The following is a 23034-nucleotide window of genomic DNA, read 5'->3' as shown; positions in this document are numbered from 1 at the left end:
GGGCGCGGGCAGCCCTGCCTGCGGCACCGGCGGGGGGTGCCGGCGGCGGGGGCCAACAGCAGGCACACGGGGCGGGGTTTGTCTGGCAAGAGGAGCGGGTGGCGAGGAGCTCGGGGGGGAGCGGGCGTGAGCCGGGGCTGTTGGGGGGTACGGGCCCGGCGCCCCGGCCCAGCCCCGGGGCGGTACGCGGTGCCCGCCGCTGCCCCTGCAGCCGGCGCCGGGGGGGGGGGGGCGCGGCCGCTAGCTGGCCCCGCCCCCGCCGCGTTTCCCGGGAAACCGCACGGCTCATGGCCAATAGCGCGCCCAGGCAAGGCCCCGCCCCTCCCGCGTCGCGCGAGATCTCTGCCCGGCGCTGCCGTGCGCGCGGACCACATCTCCCAGCGGCCCTGCGGGGAGCGCTGCCGCAGCCAATGGGGCGGGGGAACGCTGCGGTGGGTGGGGCCGACCGGGGCCAATCCGCCGTGGGCAGCTACGGCGGCGGAAGCGGAGCTCGGTTCTCGGCGGTGGCGGCTCAGCTACGGCTGCCGCGGGGCGCCCCGGGCACAGGTAACGCCGCGGGCAGCGCGCCCGGCACCGCCTCGCTCCGGGGGCCGAGGGCGGCTCCGGGGAAGGGCTGCGAGCGGGGGACGGCGGCGACCGCTTCAGTGCGCGGCGGCGGGGAGGAGCCCGCGCCCGGCGGCAGCGCTGCGGAGCGGTGCGAGTCGCTGAGGCGGCGGCGGAGAGGAGAGGGGCGGGACCGGGACCGGGACTAGGGCGGGAAGGGACGGGGGCAGGGCAGAGCAGAGCAGGCCCGGGCAGGACAGGGTCAGGGCCGTGCCGGGCGCTGCGGGACACGCTCGACCCGGGCAGGGGCGCCGCCGGGCGCCGCCGCGCTCCCGGGAACATCCGGGCCCTGCGGCCCCTCACGGCGGCACGGCAGGGCGGGCCCGGGCGGCACGGCCGGCCCTCATTGGCCAGCGCTGCCCTCCCCGCCATTGGCTCGCCGCCCTGTGAGGTCATTAGCACGGTGACACCTCACTGGCTGCGGAGGTCTGCGCTGGATTGGCTGGTGTGGTGGGGGCGCGCCGCATTGGCGCGGGGTTGGCAGTGCCGCTAGCGCCGCGCCCAATGAGCGGGGCGGCAGCGAGGGGCGGTGCCTGCGGGGGGCGTCGTCGCCCCCCCCCCCCGAGGCGTCGGTGGGGGAGGGGGCGGGTCGCCGGTAGCGTGACGTGCTGTGACGCAATGTAACGGTCGGCGGTGCCCGCAGGCGGACATGAGCTCGCAGCAGTTCCCCCGCTCGGGCGCGCCGCCCGCCGGCCTGGGACCAGCGCCGCCGCCCATCCCCACCAGCGGCTCCGCCGGGCTCATCGCCCCCGCCGCCACAGGTAAGCGGGCTCCGGGCCCCGCAGGGGGCGCGCCCTCCCCCCGCCTCCGCCGGCGGCCGCAGCCCGCGGGCAGCTGCCGGCTCCAGGGGCGGGGAGTGCTCCCGCTGTCCCCGCCCACCCCCCGCCGGCTTCTCCGGCCGTCCCGGGCGGTGTGCGGGGACGGGGTCGCAGCGGGCGCTGGGCGGGAGGAGCGGGGCGGCCCCGCGGGCGTGTGGCCGCCAGCCCGAAAGCCGCCTGGGCCGCGGCTGGGGAGAACACCGGCAAAATCAGTCTAGTGGCTGGCCCGGGGAGCGGTGTCAGGGCAGCGGTGTCCCTCCGCTCCCTTTCAGCCGGTTTGCGCGGCCGCCTGCGCCCCTCGGCCCCTCTTCTGCGCCTCCTGAGCAGAAGCGGGAGCGAAGCTGGGGAGGCTTCGTGCAGCTGCAGGCGGGAGGGAGCCCCGGTTCCAGCTCCCGCGGGCCCTGCCGAGGCTGCGGGTTTTCTGCAGCCTGCCAGAGGTGACGGGGGGAGCGGCTTCGTTGTCAGGAGGGTTTATACTTGTTTTCCAGCTTGATGTTCAGATACCTAACACGCTAAATGAAGGCTTTTTAATACCTGTTTGGTATGGGACTTTATGGCAGTTACGTGGATAATTATGTGGTTTTCACTTGAAAGAAAAACCTTTGTTTGAAGAAGGTGTTTAGATGGACTCCTCAGAGACGACCCCAGGTTGCCCGGCATTCCGAGGCCCGTCAGTTCTGGGGGGAGCCAGCAGAAGCAGTGCCAGAGTTCCTAGGGTTTTCATCATTGGAAAATGTTTAATTGTAAGGGTGAATTTCTTTTATTTAGACAGTTTCTGACATCACATCTCTAACCCGGTGGGTGGCCAATGTGAACTTGTTAACCGTTTTTACCTTTTTTCTCAGAGTTCCCTTTTTCTTTTTCACTAGTGAGTGATGAATCTAGTCGCGACTCAGAAGTTGCTCCTAGAGAGCACATCGGCCCCGGGGGCTCTTTACAACCTCGAGAAGAAAAGCAGGAACCGGTAGTGGTTCGGCCATATCCACAGGTTCAGATGTTGACGCAGCATCACCCTGTCCAGTCCGGTGCCCCGGTGACAGTGACAGCACCACCAGCACATTTGACTCCAGCTGTCCCGCTTTCCTTTTCAGATGGTCTTATGAAGGTAATGAGAAGGTTCACAATTCGTAGGGGGAAAAAATACAATCTATATTACAAGTTGGAGTGTTGAGCAAAAAATAAATTGCACCGAAAACTTCCCTGCTTTTGTTTCTTAAGCTTTCCTTGCATGCTTCTACTGACTGTGCGCTGCCTCGTGGCTTTAGCTGTTCCATATGATACACTGAGGGCTCCATAGTACCACAGCACTATTTTTGAAGGGGATGGTTTTTGTTTATTTCTTGAGAGGAGTGACTTCAATCGGTTTCTGAAATCTTCCCTTTTCTCTGCAGGAGTGGATGAGAATATCAAATTAAATGTTAAGCCCGGTGTCTGTAGGGGAATACCATAGCCCTAACAGATTCTGCTTGTGACTCGTGCTGTATGTTAGAAGCTGCATATTTCCAGTACAAAAGATGCCCTTTCTTTGTCCCAAATGAAAATGGAATAGCTCTAAACGACTAGTACCCTTCATCTCCAAATACTTAACCATAATTATCCTTGCGCAAAGCTGACTTTCTCTCCAAGCTTTGACCCCCCCAGAATGATTTCTGCTTCAGCTCTCATTTGGAGTTGCCAACATTTCTGTCTTTGTATTTCTTGTAGCCTCCCTTGAAGCCCACCATGCCCAGCCGGCCCATTGCTCCTGCTCCACCGTCTACTCTCTCGGCTCCCACAAAGGTTCCTGGGCAAGTTACTGTCACCATGGAAAGCAACATACCACAGGCTCCAACAATTCCTGTGGCAACAATCAGTGGGCAACAGGTCTGTGGTTTTTTTGTTTGGTTGGTTGGATTTTTTTCCTCCTGTTCCAGCTCGCTGCATGGTCAGATCAACACTCATATTGGTACAACTGAGGTGGGCTCTTGCAGCAGGAGGGAAGGTAGAGACAGCAGGCTCCCCCGTTCAGTGGCCATTGGTTGTTGGATCAGTTCTGCTTGGAGCATTAAACCTCAGACTCGGTGAGCACTAGCTCTTTAGAAAGCTGCTGATTTGTTGTAATCATACAACTGACGTAGCACAGTGAGGCCCTGACAGCAGAGCTATATCCAAAAGCTGCTATGCACCTGAGTCTTTCCTTAAAAGCTCCTGCTGTTTCAGTATCTCTTGGAGAGTTTCTAGTATAGAGAAACTGCTGGGATTCATCACTGCAGCGTTCTTTAGCTCTCCTGAGAGCAGATCAGAAGAGACTAGTGAACAGTTCATGGTTTTGCAGTGTCATCTTATTAAACCACTAGTGACAAAATTTGGGGGGTGGTGGTGTGGATAATGCTTTAGACATTTTTTCCCCTCTAACTTTCACTGCAGAGCCAATCCTTGTGATTTGGAACTAGTTTGCCAGAACACTCATCACTAAACCTGTAAAGTTTCAGGGGTTTGATGTAAAGTGCTTTTAGGTGGATTTGAGTTAGGCTGGCTAAGGATGTGCAGCAGTTTCAGTGGATTTTTATCTTTATTAATATTCATTGGAAGTACAGAATTATTAAAAAATAGAATTAATTTGTTGCAGCATTTACCAGGTTCCCACTATTCTCTTGACTTTACTAGGGAGGTGGTATGAATCTATGCCTTAAAAGTCACTAATGGCAGAAGGGCCATCTCTGTGGTTGATATGTGGGTGACTGACTGACTGTCACAGACGTGCCAACCAGAGAAATAGATCAGTGAAACAGATAAATGTTTACATCTTCCACACACAATGTCAGCAGGTTCTGTAACTTTATCTTGTAGAAACACCTGCCTCTTTCCCCACTTGACTTGTAAAGCATGCAACCTTTGTACACCAAGTATTTCTACAAAATCTCTTTTCTGTCTTTGGGACTTGGATATGGTAATACTGTTAGTATGGCTGTTAATTCTTGTCAGCACAGCTCACCGTTTATTTTGGGTTTTGTGATTTCTTTAACTCTGCAGGGGCATCCTAGTAACTTGCATCATATCATGGCTACCAACGTGCAGATGTCTATCATCAGAAGTAGTGCTCCTGGGCCTCCGCTACACATTGGAGCTTCTCACCTACCCCGAGGTAAAGATCTAGCTGTGTTATCCCGACCTTCTGTTCACAGCCTCTCAGGGGAGGTGCATCTGCTTTCACCTCTAAAAACTCTCCTTGCTGTTAACGCAGCTAATACTTCAGCTGTTAAAACTGCTAGCGTAAATAGGTGACTGCTGGCCTTTGAAGCATTATGTTGCCTTCAGCCATTTAGGGCAGGACTGTGTGACAGTGTTTAAAATGCTGGCAGATACCAGCACATCTGTCATTCTAGTTCTGTGCTGTTAAAACAGTGAACACTTTCAAGACAAAATACACACTGGTATAGACTGACCTGTCCAGCAAAATATCCTGTACGTTCTTGGTAGCCAGTGTTGTTCACCTGTGACGGTGGCACCTGAGCAGTTACGAGGCATATTCCTGTACCCGCTTGTCACAGGATCACATGTGCATTTTTGTGTATCATAACATATTGTATTGTGTGCATTTGCATTTACCCTTGAGTTAAATGCTGGCGCTAACTACAGGCTCTTGTGTCCCAGGATTTTGTTGCTATGGCTTACAAAACAGGAGATCAGCCCCTTAAAAGAAGCCTTGTGCTCAATACAGTCTGTCTGATTTCTGACTGCAGATTTACTTTCAAAAAGCTCAGGGGTTGGGTTTCCAGTTCAACTTTAAACTGATCTGAATTCCAAGTACCATTTATATTTTATTTCTTTCCATATTTGATGTTGTTTGGTCATTCAAGAAAAAGAAATTGACATGAGCAAAGACCTAGTCTTTTACTAGAGTAGCTGGAAGGACTGCAGCTTTATTTGTAGTTGAAATAAAATGTAGTTTTGTTCACTTGATTCTTGTGGGACAGCTGCCACAAACTTTGTATTGTTGCTTAGTGCATGTTTTTCTTCTTTTTTTTCTTCCTGCTTTTATTCTCTCAGCTTGAATGTTACCTTTCAAGGTAATAATTTCAATTAGGGACATCTACAGAAGCTATGCCGTCTAGTTCATCAAATGATTTCAAGGCTATTTGCCTTTGACAGCAATTTCTTTTCATCAGGAGATAGCCAACAGTAGACAAACTAACCGAAGTCCTATGCTGTTGTAGCTTTAAAAGTTGATTGGGTTTTTTTGTTTTGTTTTATCTTCTATTGCATATGTGGTTTTTCTTCAGAACTTCATGAGGTTCAAGGAGATTATTGTTGGGATCAGGTGACTTATTTACACATCAGCCCAGCGATCAAACTGTTTGAATTATTTCTATGGACTTCCATAGCTTGGAATAGAAAAATATTGGATTTGCAATATAAGGTTGTTATAGGGGAGTAAGAAGTATGAATAAAGTAAATTTGTTTAAAATAATACCTACCCTTCCCTGCATACTTTTGTGAACCTTACGTATATTTGTTGCAAACCTTACTTTCAAACCAATGTCACCTGAACTGTCATGCATATGAAATACATTCAAACTGAAATACATACCAGCTAACATCAGAGTCTGTCTCTGCGGCCATAATGGCGTCATTTGGGAGCACGGTATTTTAACACGCTTGGTTTGTTTCCCAGGTGCAGCGGCTGCTGCAGTGATGTCCAGTTCTAAAGTAACTACAGTCCTGAGACCAGCTTCACAGTTGCCAAATGCAGCTACAGCTCAGCCAGCAGTTCAGCACATCATTCATCAGCCAATCCAGGCAGGTAGCAGCCAGGCAGCTCTGCAGAACCCTGACCACCGGCTCCAAATTCTTCCTGGCACTTACTTGTAATTGTGTATTTACTGGGCTGAGGCTACCGTCAGCTCTCTTCCAGTTCTGTTTCTCGGGTACCAGTATCTAACAGCCAGTATTGAAATAGTTGCATTAGTCCTATGGTTTTATTTCCTTCATAGACTTGGTGCCAGAAATTGGCTTTTTAACTATCTCCAAAGTGCTTAGAAACTGGGAAGAGGATTTAGTTTAGATATACTCAAGTTTTAAAGTCTGAAAGGTCTGGTATGATATGCTTGTATTGATTTATTCTTTTATATATATATATATATATATATATATACACACACACACACACAGAATAAAAAAAACCCCTCATTTTGATATGCTTCCGTATATCTCAGCTTATATACGTGTATAAGGAGAAGATTGTAGATACCATCTCCCTACAATAGCACTAGTGTTCAATGTTAGGGTAAAGGGTTAAACATCTTTACTTTGTGCTTTCAGTTAGGATTCTGATGTAATCACCTTAGACTTCCTGTATATATTTGGATCAAGGTTTCTTATCGTTCTGAAGGGAACTGACCTTTGGGGTTTTTTCCTAAAGACCTTCAAGGGATCCGGTCTTGTTAACTTTGTTGGTTACTGATTCCTGTGACGTATATACTTTGAAAACCAAGACGGATCTGCTTAGGAGCTTGCAGATCAAGCCAGAAAGACTGGAAATATCTTAAAATGCCAAAACTTAGTGATAAGATCTAGTAAAAACAGTTTTAGCCAAGTAATTCCTGGTTGTTATCCAAATAGCAGAATTTCTTTTCTGAATGTTTCTTTTTGATGCATTTTTATAGTCTCGTCCTCCCGTGACAACTTCAAGCACTATTCCTCCGGCTGTGGTGGCAACTGTCTCGGCCACAAGAGCTCAGTCCCCTGTTATAACTACAACAGCAGCACATGCTACGGAATCAACCCTCAGGTAAAGACACTTTGAAATCTACAGTGCTCTGACTTTACAGAGGCTGCAGGAAGGGGAAACATACGTGTTCATCATCCAGAGCTGATAATCCTCTAGATGTGGGATGCTTTCAGTTCTGTGAATAAAAATTGCTGTAAAGGTGAACTGTTGCTCTGTGTTCTGAGAAAGAAAGAGCTTAATGAATCAGTCGTGATCTCCTGCTTCTTGGAAAGCAGAGTTCCTCTTGGAGGAACTTGTGGCTAATTCAGCCCATCTTTTTTTATGAAGACACAGTGAAGAAATGACACAGGAATGTCGAAAAGCATCCCTGACAGAAAGTCTTTTTTTTATGAACTGATACGTGTTATTGATGTCTGCCCTCCTAGTTGGGTACTTAGGGAAGATGAGGACAGAAGAGTGTCATTAAGGCAGTGTAAGAAACTTGGCCATTTTTTTGATAGCAGTGCTGCTTTCAAAGAGAAAGAGACCAAGGCCTGATGTGTGTCCCTGCATCTTATCTTTCATATTTAGTATTCACGTGGTTATCTTAATAACTATTTTTCTTTCTCTCCAGTCGACCCACCCTGTCTATCCAGCAGCACCCGCCTTCTGCAGCTATTAGTATTCAGCGGCCTGCACAGCCGAGGGATACAGCTACTCGGATTACACTACCATCTCACCCAGCTATAGGAACACAGAAGCCACAGCTCCACACCATGGCTCAGGTAAACTGCAAGAAAAAAACCCCTCGTGCTTCTTCTAGATGTCTCTTTTGTTTCTATCTTGAGCATTAAGATTAAATTTGGGAAAAGAGTTAGTATTAGGTTAGAAATTCATGTTCTTTACAGTCAATGCAGCATGATTCTGTACTAAGTATGTATTTTAAATGTACTCATCTTTTAATTTGAAGGTTTTCTTTTCTTTTCATAGAAAACTATTTTCAGTACTGGTACTCCAGTGGCAGCAGCAACAGTGGCACCTATTTTGGCAACGAATACAATTGCTTCAGCAACCACAGCTGGTGAGTATTCATGAAGCTGTTGTGGGGTGTGGGGTTTTTTTTGTTTTGCATTGTTGTTGTTTTTCCTCTTTGAAGATGGGGCCTGATTACTTCTGAGGAAGTCTTTATTTATGGTAAAGGCTGCATTTGGAAGTGCATGAGCAGGCTTCAGGAGAGAGATTGCTGAGTTCTTCAGGGAGGTTGTCTGGGTTGGGGTTTTTGCCCTCTTTATTTGGGTATAGATACACCGGTGTGATAGGGCTCCATAGAAAGATCTTGTATGTTTTTTTTCCTTTAGGTTCTGTGTCTCACACTCAAGCGCCTACAAGCACCATTGTTACCATGACAATGCCCTCCCATTCTTCCCATGCTACAGCTGTCACGACCTCAAACATCCCAGTTGGTGAGTGATTTCAGTTTTAAGAAGAGTGTGTCACTGATGCTTCAATTTTCTGTTTATACTAGTAGTGTTTGTGCATATTAGCAAATGAAGGAGGGGAAGAAAATCAATTCAAGCTGAGAGAAACCAATTAACAGGTCTGCTGTGGCATGGCTTTTTTAATACCCGGAAGAAATAGATGTTCTAGGAGGACTGAGTAATAAAATGGCTCATTAACTTACTCAATTGAATTTTTAGACAAACTTGGGCCTTTATGGCATTTCAGAACCTGCACTGCGTACACTAGAAGTTGTAACTGCTTGGTTATAGAATATGGCTTTCATAGTTGATTTTGTAAGTTCCTTCCTGTGCTTCTTGAGGCATTAGGTGTAGCCTAGTTGAGTTTGGTTAGTGTGTTAATTTGGAGGTAAAACACTAAGGTCTAAAGGTGGGAAACTTGCCTAGATGTGGAATCTGCCTCAGATGTTTCCTACAGAACTGCATAGGTTTCCTTTTGTTCATCTCTGTTTTCCTGCTGACCTCCTTCTTGTTCTTTTGAAATCTTGTAATATCTTTCCCTGCCATAAATTTCCAAGGAGTGAAGTTGTATCTCAATATGTCAGTGTTTCCTTTAAAGCTTTTGTACATGTTTTCTTTCTTTTCTTGGCCTCTGTCTATGTGTACTTGTCTGCCTTGATCTCATTTCCCTTGGTCTCTGTCAAGTTCTGCTTTGAAAACTTGAGTAAATAAGTTCTTGACAGCAGAAAGGATTGGACTGATCCTAAGGAAAAAAAATTCATTTGAGCACTGGAGTAACTTAATCTGTTAGCAAATACAGCTTATATATGCTTTTATAACGTCCTTCTAATCTGGTACAAATTGATGAAAAATGCTTTGTTTCCCTTGTTCTTTCATCCCATTGAGGAAACCTATCGTCACTGTGGATAGGAAATCATCTGGGGATGGGGTGGTTTTTTATTTGGGGGGGGGGGGGGGGGGGGAGTAGTATTGGGGTTCTCTGCCTAATCTTGCCTTTGCAGTGTCTACCAACTCTTCCTTTGACTGTTAACTGATAACATGTTTGTCTTTATGCAGCTAAAGTGGTTCCTCAGCAAATCACGCATACTTCTCCCCGGATCCAGTCTGATTACACAGCAGAGAGGAGTAATCTCATACCCCTCTCTAGTCACCGGGCATCTCCAAACCCAGTAGCAATGGAAACCAGAAATGACAACAGGTGGGGAAATAACAGCTCTATGAATGAGAGTGTGTGTGTGAGAGTAGGTTTTGAGTGCCTTGCTGCTTTTCTGTGTTCTGATATGCTGGAAATAATGGGCTTTAAAAACCCAGGATGGGGGCGATTTGGTAGTTTTGAATTAATCGTGACAGTTGAGATTGTGAAACTCGGGCAGTGGCCCGAAGGCAGGGGTTGAAGATGAACTACTGAAACGGCGTGTATAATACTTGCTCTCTTTGATGCCTGTAGGCAGTCAGTGCCTGTCCAGTTCCAGTATTTCTTACCAACATATCCGCCCTCTGCCTATCCTTTGACTGCGCACACCTATACCCCCATCACCAGCTCAGTGTCCACCATTCGCCAATACCCAGGTAAGACCAGCTTTCAGGCAAGCTGACTTTGACTCTGTGTTCAGTTGTTAGCTTACGTATGAGCTTTAGCGACGGGAGGAGCTAAGAGCCTTTTGTGCTTGATTCTGACAACTTGTCACAAAAAGCCTTTGACAACTTGCTGGCTGAGGGGAATACTCATGGGCAAGGGGTATTGAACTACTTCAGAGGTACTAAACTTAGCTAATGATAGTTTTCTCGGGACTTTCGCATTTGATATCCAAGGGTTTGCATCTCTAGGAGTTAAAGTTTTTTTGATTCTACAAATCAAAACAGTTCAATTCCTCCAAACCAGCTCTTCGATGCATCTCCATTCCCTGGTGTTCTGACAAGCCCATTTTAATCTCTTTCTGCATGAGCGTACAGTTTGAGAGAGAAACCTGAACCAAAAATAGAAGAAATAAGAGCTGCATTGCACACTTTTGCATTAGCGTTCTATGTAGAAGAATGCAGCAATTAATGTGTTAGAAGTGTTGTGGTAATTTGCAGACAGTCAAAAAATCATGTTGTGTGAGCCCACAAAGTCAACCCAAACTTATGTCATTCTGTGACAGACTTTGGAGCGCTTTTAGGTAAAACTGAGTGGTTTAGGACTGTTCTCTGTAATGTTGATTATCTCCACAATCCAAACCCTAGGAATATGCACAATTTGGATATTTAGGGAACATCTGTGTCTGCTGGCAGCTTGTTACCCTTGAGCAGTATACAGGGAATTTGGAAGGGCTTGGGGGGGTGGCAAAGCCCCTTTGCGGATTGGGAAGGTGTGCACAGAGGATCGAGGTACTGGGGCCTGTTCCTTCTGTCACTGAAATTCCAGCAAAAAGTTGCAAGTCCTGACTATGTCATACCAGGATTTGACGTGGGCTCCAAGATAGTTCAGTGACTTGCAGGAGGGACAGGTGAGCTGCTTCTGTACCTTCCTGTGCTCTGGCTGAAGGTTTTAAAGGAGGGTGTGCAGGTGAGTGGTGGTACTTGGTGTTGGCAGCTGTGATTGAGGAATGGTTGCAGACCCCTGATAGAATATGATTGCAGACTATCAGGACTTTCAGTTTTGGTAGCATATTGGGGTGATGGGAGGCTAGTGCTGATTTTTTTTTTTAAAAAGCAGAGGTAGGTTCTTCAGCAGGAGCTCATTGACAGAGACATTTTGCTTGTTAACTTGACTCAAAGCTTCAGTTGAAGGTACTAATCATGACAGTAACTGGCGACAACTCAAAGCAGACAATTCACGTGTCAGGAGGGACATGTACCTGTGCTGAGCACAGCCAGTTGAGGGCTTAGGTAAAAGTGCAGAGCAGACTTTTTAAAAAGATCACTGGGATGAGGAGTGTTAATACGGAATTTTGCGGAAGAATGTTGGCTTTGGCTTTACAAATGCTGATTGTGTTTGTATAGCCTCCCAAAAGGATTTTGTTGGGTAGAAAGTTCTGCAACGAGAGCGTTTCACATAAGGTGTTCCGCTAGGAGAATTAATGTGCCATACTTTGTACAGAAGCCGTTTTCAGGGACCTGGTGCTGGATTTCAGGGTTTTGACAGCTGTTTTTAGAGTGTCTTGTCAGCACAAGAACTTGATCGAAATCCTGTGACAATGAGAAAAACAGCTTGTTCTGCGATGAGAGGGCTCTCCATTGTTAGCAAGCAAGTCCATTGTTGGCAAATTCGCACTTGCATTCTGTGTATGGCTGCAGAAATAGTGGTACTGTTCTGTAAAGACTGGAAATCTGGAGATCCAGGAACTGTGGGTAGTCTAACAGCATTGTTAAATGCTGCCTGGGAGAAGCATAATACACCATATAGTAGATCTGGAAAGATGGAATCATAGTTGCTCAGAGCTGTAAATTCAAATAAATGAGTTGAACTTCTTGGAACATGTGCTTCATTGGGAGCATCATTCTGCCACAAAAGAGATTTTGTGTTCATTTTAGCTGTGAGATCCGGCCTATAATTGCAAGTCCTGTTCTGAGTTGGATAAGATTGTACTCAACTTCAGAACAGTTTGTCTACTTGCACTAAGAAAAATTAATTTTGACATTTTTTTGTGACTATGTGGCTGGGGAAGGGGGATAAGGGAGTAAGCCCTGTTTTAAGGTACTTACACTTCAGTCTCTGCTTGCTTTGGTACAGTTGAAGGTTTGGTGTTTTTTAATTGATGCCATGATAAGCTCTGTGGAAAGACTGTCTTTTGAAAAGAAATGGCTTAGGCTTCTGATTTTTTTTTTTTTTAAGCATGGAAAATGTGAAGTGTTGGTACTTACAAGCATTGTAAAATAAGATACTGAGCAAAAATAGTGCGCAGCTTTCTGAAACTGGAAGCTGGGTACAGAAATATAATGAGAGTCTAACCAAAAGTGGACTTAAACTTGATCTTTTCTCTCTTGTTGCAATTTGAAATATAAAATGGAATGGAATTAAAAAGTAACGTTTCATTCTTCTGGCAGACAATCTGGCCTCTCCACTCTCAAATTTACTGCTGCAACAAGCAGACTGGCAAATTAATTTTCAAAGCCAAATAGTCTTTGAAAGTAAATATTTGAGTGAGAGGTGCTGGGGGGAACCGAGGCAACCCTCTGGGTGGGCGTGACGAGGTGTCTGTGTTGCTGCTCCCAGTTTCAGCCCAGGCGCCCAACTCGGCCATCACGGCTCAGACCGGCGTCGGAGTGGCCTCCACTGTCCACCTCAACCCCATGCAGCTGATGACCGTAGATGCGTCTCACGCCCGCCACATCCAGGGCATCCAGCCCGCACCCATCAGTGCGCAGGGGATCCAGCCAGCGCCAATCAGTGCCCAGGGCATTCAGCCAGCACCAATTGGGACGCAAGGACTCCACCCCGCTGCACCAATTGGCACGCAGGGACTGCAGCCAGCACCAATCAGCGCTCAGCAGCCACAAGCCGACACCAAGACTTCAGGTAAGCGCAGCCAGCAAAGTCCACGCTTTGGACCTAGTCAGAGCAACTGAACTTCTGTCCTACAAATTTGGCTAATTTTTTTTTTTTGTTTTACTCTGACTAATGATCTTGTTATAGTCTCTGTGGTCCAGTAGTGGATACTAAATACATTCATAGACATATTCTCCCAGCAAGTATTTTTTTACCTATTTCTTAATTATTTTTTTAAGCATACCCGGTGGAGTCGGGGGGGTAGTCTTGATTGGGTTACTTCAGTGGAAAAGACTGCTAGTGCCTGAGCTTAAACAATTCTCTTCAGCAAGGCCTTGTGGGAAAAGTAATTTACAAGTAAATTATGTTCTCCGAACAGTTACAGCTACACATAAGATCACAGTAGCAATTAAAATACGGCCAGGTACGTTTAGCAGTTGGTAACCTGATCTTGGACTGTGATAGAAACCATCTTTCATTAAAAATTATTGGTCTGATGAAACCCCAACAACTTACTAAAGAAATGGGATACGGCAACTAAGAGAATATGCTGTTGCAAACCTGGCAGACATATTGTGTGGTGACTTCCTGACTGTCTAAATGCTCTGCATCAGTTAGTTGGCCAAACGGACTTTGGCAGAAGGTCAGAACATAAACACAGCTGATGGTGCCTTACTTACAAGTGGCATGTATTGCCACGTAGACTCTACCAGGAGTGTTATTCTGTTGACCCAATTGTGTTGGTGATCTCCCTAGTGATTTCTGTGTTTTCCGTTTCTTCTGGAAAAGATTATTTCCCTAGCAGCAGTTGTTAGGCAGGCGGTAGTTTCCATCTTCCCTGCAGAAGGTTCAGTGATCAGGTTGCTTATAGCAAAGGTATTGCTTACAAAATAGTCCAAAAGCACTGCAGTTAAAGATTGAGGGAGTCAAGGGAGCATAGACCACATATGCTCTGCAAACACCTGCTTTGTCATCAAATTTCCATAAGTAACTGCTGCTTTTTCCTCTCTGTATCTGTTCTTGTCTCTTCTGTGTCAATGTCCACCCTTCCCAGCAGTAGTCTTGGCAGACGGAGCCACCATTGTAGCCAATCCTATTAGCAACACATTCAACACGGCTTCTGCGGCAACTACAGTTGTGCAAACCCATAGCCAGAGTGCCAGTGCCAGTGCACCAGCCCAGGGCTCTTCGCCGCGCCCAAGCATCCTCCGGAAGAAACCAACCACAGATGGGTGAGTAGAATTGAAGATGACATGTGAATGACACTTCTGTGCAATCTAGCCCGGCTAGATGGAATCACTTCAGTGGGGATAAGAATAGTTCTAGCAGATTATTCAGTCAGCAGTGGTTGTGAGTAACCTGCTGATCTGTGAAACAGACTTCTTTTCCTCCCCCAGGGTAGGATATCGTTTTCTCCTACTGTCAGTAATAAAATGAGAAGAAGGACAGTTTGTCTCCTAGCTCTTGAAAGTGACCTTTTGAGAGAAACTGGATTTGAAGCTTTCTTGCTTAGTGTAATAAAAACAAAGAGTTCATAATCTACTAAAATTAGAATTCCGTGCTTTGTCTTCAGTGCTTTTCTTGGAAGGAATATGTGGATGAGTAGAAAGGATAGGATTATACCCTGCTGTGAGAGCTGATTAGGAAAATGGGAGGGAGTAACTTAAACTCTTAAAATATTTTATGTTGTCTGTCTAATTTAAATGCCTGAATAAAGAGGCAAGAGACAGCTGTAGAATTAACAATGCATTTTCTCCTGACTAACGACTGAAAACATTTGGAACTGATGTGTCCTATGAGACTAAAATTGCACATTTTTTTTTATTTGGGTGGAAACCTTTTTTTAAGGCAGAGAAGCTGCAGGCTGTAAAACAGAAATTAAAGAAGCAGAGGTAGATCACTAAAGAATGTTTCCATTTGAGAGGTTGATTGTTTTGGACAACAATTTGACTTCCAGCCCCAGGAGACTGAATAGTCTCTAAAATACTTTTCTGTATTCAGACCTGTGCTGCCTAACACCCACATTCAGGGCTTGAGGTCTTGGAGTCAGGCTTTAACACAGCCTAGTCCAACTAAACAAAGCAGATGCCTGTCTGAGCCTTCTTTAGTTCCAGGTGATTTGGAGGTAGAGCAGTGGAGGACAGTGGCATGGCCAGACCTCCCTTTGTCCTCTGTTGGAGCCGGCAGTTTCAGTAAGATGCTCTGACTGGCAGGATGAAAGTAAAGCTGGCATTCTTGGAGAAACCCTAAACGGGGGTGAGACTAGGCCAGGGCAACTAATGTCTTATCTTTAAAGAAAATAAAATGTAACATCTAATTCAAAAAGTAAAATGAGACTTTTTCTGTAGTAAATCAGTTATACTGAAGACAGAGTGCAACGATACAGCTGTAACTCCTATCTGGGTTTGGGCAAGAGGGGGTCGATTCCCTTGCTCTCAGTGGTATTTGTCTTTGCATCAGGGAGGTGGGAATCTCAGATCTGTCTGTCTCTTACAGGCTGGCGGTCCGGAAAAGCTTAATTCCACCTCAGCCACCTGAAGTAGCTAGCACGCGTGTTGAGAGTACCATGCGAAGCACATCTGGATCACCAAGGCCTGCTGGGTAAGACTTCAGGAAACAACCAACTGCATCATAATAGTTTCATTATATTTCTTTGATTTGTATTCTTTGGCTGTTGGAGCATTTTCCTTTCTTTTGGGAAACAGTCCATTTTGAATTGGTCAGTGTGACGACTTTGAACAGACTTGACTAGGTCCGCTGTTGTGAAGCTGAGACAGTAGCCTTTTAAAAGATGTGTTTATGAGCTTTCACAGAAACAAAAACCCCTCTGCCGTTGTAAAGGATAGGCCTTGAAACTTCTTTTTATAGTATTTGGAAATTAATGCTGAAGAAAGGTAAATGGAGCTTCTACCCTGCTTCTGTTGAGTTCAGTGGCTTTACAATTTCTTGTTTTATAACAATTAGCCGCAGTGGGAGCTCTTGCAAACAGAGGATGGGGGGGCAGTACAGCTTTGGGTAAAAGTTCCTCTTGTCTGCATTGTGAAACTGTCTTGATCCTTTTACAAGTACTTTGAAGTTACCTGGAATTAGTCATGAGACTCGCCTGTTACAGTGAGTGGAAGAAAACAGCATCTATAATAAATCTATTAAAAAATCTATAAAAAAATAATACAAAGGATTAGAAAGGGAGTGGTGGAGGAATTGTAATTGAGATGACACCTTATCGTGTTGTTAAACACATTACTGAGCCAGGTGTTACTTGCGGGTGCAGGAAAAACTGGATAGTCTGAATCCAGCTCAACTCATTCACTTTGTGCTAGGTGGTCATGACTGAGATGCAGTTAACTTCAGTTTGTTTTGCTTTTTTTATGTTACAGTGCCAAGCCAAAACCTGAAATTCATGTGTCCATGGCCACTCCTGTCACAGTGTCTATGGAGGCAGTGTCTAATCAAGGCGGCGAGCAGCCCACCATTGCGGTCCCCCCCACCTCCCAGCAACCCCCCTCTGCCATTCCAACAATCATCGCAGCAGCCAGTCCCACTTCGCAGCCTGCAGCAGCTCTGTCCACCATTCCAGGAGCTGTCCCGGCCGCTCCACCAACTTCTACCACAATTGTGGCAGCACCCGCTCCTCCCTCAACCATGAGTGGTGCCCTGTCAGCAGTGCTGGGGCCTGCGGTACCAGAAATAAAAATCAAAGAGGAAGTGGAGCCTATGGACATAATGCGACCAGTATCTGGTAGGTGGTTGTTAATCATCGGGTTGTTTCTTTTGTTGTTGAGGACAAATTGTTGTAGAAATTAGGAGGATTTCAGTGCTTCTGTCCTGAAAATGAAATCGCTTCTCTTTCATGGTAGCACAGAATACCAATCAAAGGGTTCCCCTGTGCCTTATTACTCATAAAGTTCTTCTTTGTCTTCTCCCTAATCTCCCATGAAATCACCTGTTACTGTGACTGCTTTGTTCACATTCAAAAGATCCAACTCCAAAGAGTCTGTGTGAATTCCTTGCTTAAAACGCACACGCTCAGCAGCAGTACCAATATGTTATGAATCAGTACAGTTAATTTAAGTTTTCTCAGAAATCCTACTGTTTGGGTCCAAGGGCCTTTCTTGTATGTGAAGAATTAGTGACCAGAGTAGGGCTTCATAGGGCCCTCTGGTGATTCATGGATATTTTTCTCTAGAACTTTAAAATGTTCATTATATTGCCTTACTTATCCAGCTTGGTCATAGTTGCTGTCAGATGGTATGATCAGTAAAATTCAGATCCTTGTGGATCTCAGGTGGGGCACTACACAGTGGCAAAATGATACGAATGCATCCTTCATTCATGGATTATGTGGTATCAGAGTTCTGTTGCAGTGTTTCATCACTCTCCTTAAAGCTGTATGTTGTTCTGTGACGGAAGAAGCTGCTTGCTACAGATGTTTCTGGAGCACGGGCAGATAGCATTAAGCTCTTGAGGGTTCTTTTGTCTCTTACTGGCAATTGTGGGTATGCCAAAATGTCAAGAGATCCCATCCCAGAAACTTTTTGCTGCGGTCTTAGTCGTGGCTGATTGAGCATTTCTCTCCGAATGTCGGGGAGCGTTCCCTCAAGCGACATGCCGCTGGGCTGTCCAGAGTGCGTTGAGTGGTGCAGTAACCTACTGACATGGTGCTGTTGTCTTGGCAGTACAAGCAGGCCCTTGCAAGGAGAGTAGTGCAGTCCCAATTTGACTGCATGTGACTCTACTTACATTACAAAGAGGAAAGGGACTTGCTTGCTATTGACTGTGATCCACGCTGGCGGACATACAAAGATATCTTTTTTACAGTAGCACAAGACAGATGGTGGTGTGGATTCCTTTTTGTAGCATTCAACCAACATAAGCTTCAAATATGAAGGAACTGAGGGACAATTGTGTCTGCTCGCATTCTTTATGCTTTTATATATGAGACACTAAGATCTTAGCGTATAGGCTTGTCCTAGCAATTGCTGCTGGTGTAACATCTGGTCTTCTACACACATGGAACTGAAGTGCTCGTACACTCCACACTCCTCACAATGCGCTGAAACAGGAACTACTGTTGGAGGTAGCGTTCAAACAATGTTAGTGTGTTACCTTTATGCTGCTGATGGTTTGGATTCTTTTTCCTCTTTCCTTCCTCTTAGCAGTCCCTCCTTTGACTACAAGTACTGTGTCTCCGTCTTTGGCGTTGCTGGCCAACAACCTTTCAATGCCTCCAAGTGATTTGCCACCTGGTGCCTCCCCGAGGAAGAAACCCCGTAAGCAGCAGCACGTCATCTCCACAGAGGAAGGGGACATGATGGAAACAAACAGCACTGATGATGAGAAATCCACTGCCAAAAGTTTGCTGGTGAAGGCAGAGAAGCGCAAGTCTCCTCCAAAGGAGTATATAGGTAATGTCATCTCTATTGTCTGTTTTCCTATGCAAGTGTTTATTTTCTCTTCTGTTTGTTTCTTGGAGAAGGTGCTCTTGTCATTCTCCCGCTTCCTAAATATAAATATACAGAATGCAAGTTTTTGTTCCTCAGTACTTTCTGTATGGTGACATTTAGGGGAAATGCCCTTGCTCAACACATAGAGCATCACTTTGTATGAGGTAGTGCTTACTGATCTTCTGCTGGAGTTTTTGTGTTATGCTGATCTCCTACTTTCACCTACTTAATGACGATAATAATACAGTTCTCCCTGGATCCTTTCTTAGATGAAGAAGGTGTAAGATACGTCCCTGTGCGTCCAAGGCCACCTATCACATTGCTCCGGCACTATCGCAATCCTTGGAAAGCTGCTTACCACCACTTTCAGAGATACAGTGATGTCCGGGTGAAAGGTCAGTCTGCTTCTTGTAGTTTGACAGTTTCATTCATCCAGGATGAATGGCTTAGGCGTAGCTGGTAACGGTGTGTTAGGAGCTTTCTTAGCTAGCTGCTGTTGGTAAGCAATCCCACAAAAAGGTTTTGATTGCAATTTGGAAAACAAGGGTTGATCAAGTGAGCTAATGACTTTCATCAGCTAGATGTTGCCTAAATCTCTTCTGCTTTCAAGATAAAGGTGGAAAGAAAGGAAGGACACTACACAGAATTAGCTGTAATTTTGTAAAAGAAAAAAATCATGTGGTTATTGGAAAAACGTGTTTACGTACAGCGATAAAACTTACTAAAGTAATCCTTAAAGAAGTGACATGCTCTGGTGATATGCTACAGTTCAGTTTTCTGATTTTCTTACTACCTAACAAACTTGCCAGTGTAATCAAAAACATTCTAGATTTAGTGTAACTAGTCTTCTTAACTAATAAATGGGCTTTTAAAGAAGATTTTTTTTCTGATGTGTGGAAAGTAAAGATCAGATACTGGTTTTAGGCTTTTTAGCTAACACCTTAGAATTTTTAAGCAGATTGGGTTTTCAGAACTGTGTAAATACATCAAGTAGGGAGTAGATATGTAGTTCAGTGGTAAAGGATGGAGCCTTTACTTTTTCATGCAGGGGAACACTACCTTTTTTTTTTTTTTAAATGGAGGGGAAAAAGCAGGATATAATTTTTCTGGAAGTACAGATAACCTGTTGATAAGCAAGAGCAGTGGTCAGATACATGGCAGATGGGTAGCTATTTTCCTATCCGAATGAAAACGTTACTCACTCTCATTTATTAAGGTGTATGGAGAGCCAGAGTTGGGTTAATGTTTTTGTTTGAGAGGCCTGGCGAGCTCCTGAAATACGAATAACATGTCTTTGTGTTTCCCGGTGACAGAAGAGAAGAAGGCTATGCTACAGGAGATTGCCAATCAGAAGGGTGTGTCCTGTCGTGCACAAGGGTGGAAGGTCCATCTCTGTGCGGCACAGCTACTACAGCTGGTAGGTGAACGGGGCTCGCCGGCTTCCTACGACGTGGGGGAACACAGAGTTGCGTAAGACAGGAGGATGTTTTTACAAACTCAGTACACGGTCATCTGACACTGGGATACCCTAAAGGAGCTGGTGTGTAGTGCCCAAAGGGAGTGGGACGTGCTTTCCCCTTTCTCAGGAATGTGGCATAAGTGGCTTGGAAACTTAGAGTGTTGATTTTGATCCAGACATAAGAGCTGATGTATTTTGTACAGATGATCAAAATTGGCAACTCCCTCCTGCTGATGCACAGGTCTGAAGAAGCGTCTGTTTGGGATGGTGCGGCTGATCTGAGGAGGCAGCACTGATCCACATTCCTGGATGCTTCTGTTTCAGGTTGGGGGTGAGGTAGGTGCTCTGCATTCTAGCACCAAACTCCCCAAAACCTCTGCATTCCTGGAATAGTATTGTGAGAAACAGGGGAAACAGTTCTGGTTAGGATCCATGTTTGTTCAGAAGTGGAGCAATCCTGTAACTAGGATGTTAGTAAGAATGATAGTGCCACACTCTACGTCAGAGGCTCCATCTTCTGAATTACTAACATGAGCAGCTGAGAGGGGAACGGATTATTGTCTTCTCTGTGTAGCTTTCTTAATGCGGGCGAATGTTTTTCTGGCCTAGTGGTGAACCTTCTCATGAGGTGCTAATGTCTTTTAGACGAACCTGGAGCATGATGTGTATGAGAGACTGACTGCCCTGCAGGAGGGACTCATCCCTAAGAAAAAGGCAGCGACCGATGATGACTTGCATCGAATCAATGAACTGATACAGGTAGGTTCCTGCGGCCTCTCAACCCAGCAGAACTGCTTTACCCTTAATTACGAAATATCCTACTGCAGTTAGTATGAGCTAAAGCTAAAAAAAAATCACATAGGTACACTTCCTGTGGTTCCAGTGTCATCAGTTACAAGTGGTATTACGAAAAGGTACAGTGGTTGCTTAGGCTAGACGGTCTGCTCTTAATGACAACAGTGTTTCATTTCAGGGGAATATGCAGAGGTGTAAACTTGTGATGGATCAAATCAATGAGGCTCGAGACTCCATGCTAAAGGTCTTGGATCACAAGGATCGTGTTTTGAAGCTTCTAAACAAGAATGGAACTGTCAAGAAAGTATCCAAATTAAAGCGAAAGGAGAAGGTGTAAAGTCAGAATAATCACTCTGGAAATGGAGAACGTGTACAGAATGGAGTTGAACCTTTTTGTAGTTTGTGTTTATTTTTAAGCAGAGCATCTGAATAAAAAGGATGAGTTTAGGGAACAGATGGCAACAGACGGACATGTGAAGCCTGCCGACCTGAAGGGATTGTCACTGATCTGTCATAATGAACAAAGATTTCTCTCGGGCTCATCCCTTTTAAAGTCTTTCCAGTCCCATTTGTTTAACCCCCCTGATGTGTCAGTGCCTACTAATTGGAACTAGTGACGCAATGTGTGGTGGACAGCGCTCTCCTTCTGTTCTGCAGCTTAGGGGTAAATGTACCCAAGGTGTGTGTGCGTCTGCAACGCAGAAGATTCTGCAGGGGACACCAGGAGGCTGACATACAGGTATTGACCCAGACAGCAGCCATGCTTCAACAAATTGAAAATGACACCACTTTCAGTTACCCCATTCGGTTCTTGTTCTTCTGACCTTCCAGTGTCTGAAGTAGCCTTCTTAAACCAGTGCCACTGCACTAGGACATCTGCCACATTCAGAATCTCCTATGGCTCAGAAGTCCTAGCTGTCAATTTAAAAAAAAGAAAAGAAAAAAAAAGGGGGGAAAAAAAAAAAGAAAAAAAGGGGGGGAATAATTTCAAAGTGATTTTGTAGTGTCTGTGTGTGTGTGTGTGTGTGTGTTGTCTATGTTGGTGCTCTGGGATACTTGTTTTGAAGTACCTTGTGCAACAGAGGACGTCCTGTAGCTGGTGTAATGTTAATTGTACGTACCGCATACATCCTGAAAACATGAATAAAGGACTTGGAGGTTTTTGTATGTGAGCAGTTTGTGTACCTTTACAGGTTGAACAGTTTCCCTACTATAAATTCAAAACCAAGTTAAAGACTTGAAAGAAGCCTTTTGGGGAGATGAAACAGAATATTGGAAAGTAGTCAGCCTCTTGTGCTGTGGAGGGAAGGATAACTTAATTCACATTTCAGCTCCTAAAGATGGAATATGCACCCCGTGCACCTGTGCATTTAACCTTAATTTTTTAGAAAGCTTGCCAAGTCAGTTCATTTTTAGTCTCCTCAGCAGGAGGCTTCAATTTCATGAACGAATTCTGTTTTAAGAATACTTTTTTTCCTCATCCAGTTATAGGGCTGTTACCTTACTTTTATTCAGAACTGAGTTCTTTCAGAAGTTAGATTAGAAAAAATGGTATTTCATTCCTTATTTCTGATTTTTTTTTTGTAAGTAGAGAAATAAGTCGAATGTCCATATTCACACTGTTCTTGTGTTTAACACATGCAAAACCAACTTGCTTCAGGTTCATCTGGATGGCAGTCTCATATTAGCTTGATTTTACTTTTTAAAATAAAAACACTTTCAGTGTAAGATACAATTCTAGTATAATGATACTATAACTTCCCTATTACCAAAGTTACGATAACTGTTTGCTAATTTCCTTGGCTAGAAGAAAGAAAATATCAAAATATCCCTACAGTTATACAAGCCCGCAAGGGGGTGTGTGCGTATACACATGTATGTTGAAATGGAAGAGGCTCTGGCACAGCACAAATTAAAATGCGAGAGGTAAGACGTGAAAAGTTGGGAATCAAATAAACTGCTGCTTACCACCTTGTATTTCTTGTGCTTCAGGAACAGAACGTGCACAACTGGTCAAGTATTTGTTTGACATTGTCATGGTAAGAAAACACTGATACCACCAACACTCCCAGGTTCGTAAAGACTCTGCAAGAAGCTCGCTCACAGTTATAAAGTTGCCTTTTGTAGGGTTGAGAACTGTTTTGTGTCCTTGGCAAAGGGCTTTTGGATGAAATCCAAGGCGTTGCCAGCAAAGGGTGAGATATTGGGGGGGGGAGGGAAGGAAGAATTCTTTTAAGGACTGCAGAAGTTAGAAACTTGCTCTTAATCCTTTCTTCTAGG

At 45.5% G+C, this 23034-nt stretch overlaps 1 protein-coding gene across 4 annotated transcripts; it reads left to right on the top strand.

Annotated features, from left to right (window-relative positions):
* The first annotated feature begins 1246 nt into the window (after positions 1-1246).
* SAP130 (Sin3A associated protein 130) lies at positions 1247-21701 on the top strand. 4 transcript variants are annotated; one of them, XM_059822417.1, is made up of 20 exons: positions 1247-1364; positions 2291-2526; positions 3126-3284; positions 4434-4545; positions 6076-6200; positions 7067-7191; positions 7745-7895; positions 8101-8191; positions 8469-8573; positions 9645-9786; positions 10036-10157; positions 12784-13086; positions 14111-14288; positions 15553-15657; positions 16434-16795; positions 18213-18461; positions 18770-18895; positions 19814-19917; positions 20605-20718; positions 20933-21701. In XM_059822417.1, exons 1-20 carry the CDS (start codon positions 1253-1255, stop codon positions 21089-21091), a joined length of 3180 nt encoding a protein of 1059 aa, XP_059678400.1. In that variant the 5' UTR covers positions 1247-1252; the 3' UTR covers positions 21092-21701. The 4 variants fall into 4 exon arrangements, with proteins under 4 accessions (XP_059678400.1, XP_059678401.1, XP_059678398.1 ...); XM_059822415.1 differs by having other exon boundaries at positions 1253-1364; positions 14114-14288; XM_059822418.1 differs by lacking the exon at positions 15553-15657.
* Positions 21702-23034: the final 1333 nt, after the last annotated feature.

The sequence above is a fragment of the Gavia stellata genome, chromosome 11 (assembly GCF_030936135.1).
Source record: "Gavia stellata isolate bGavSte3 chromosome 11, bGavSte3.hap2, whole genome shotgun sequence".
Taxonomy (NCBI): Eukaryota; Metazoa; Chordata; class Aves; order Gaviiformes; family Gaviidae; genus Gavia; species Gavia stellata.
The sequence above is the reverse complement of the archived record's forward strand: the minus strand, read 5'-3'. Positions and strand labels throughout refer to the sequence as shown.

Excerpts from the sequence above, each read along its gene's own strand:
- SAP130 (XM_059822417.1), top strand. The coding sequence starts at position 1,253 with ATGAGCTCGCAGCAGTTCCCCCGCTCGGGCGCGCCGCCCGCCGGCCTG. Across the intron at positions 8,574-9,644 it reads GACCTCAAACATCCCAGTTG|CTAAAGTGGTTCCTCAGCAA; the intron begins GTGAGTGATTTC and ends GTCTTTATGCAG. Across the intron at positions 10,158-12,783 it reads CACCATTCGCCAATACCCAG|TTTCAGCCCAGGCGCCCAAC; the intron begins GTAAGACCAGCT and ends TGCTGCTCCCAG.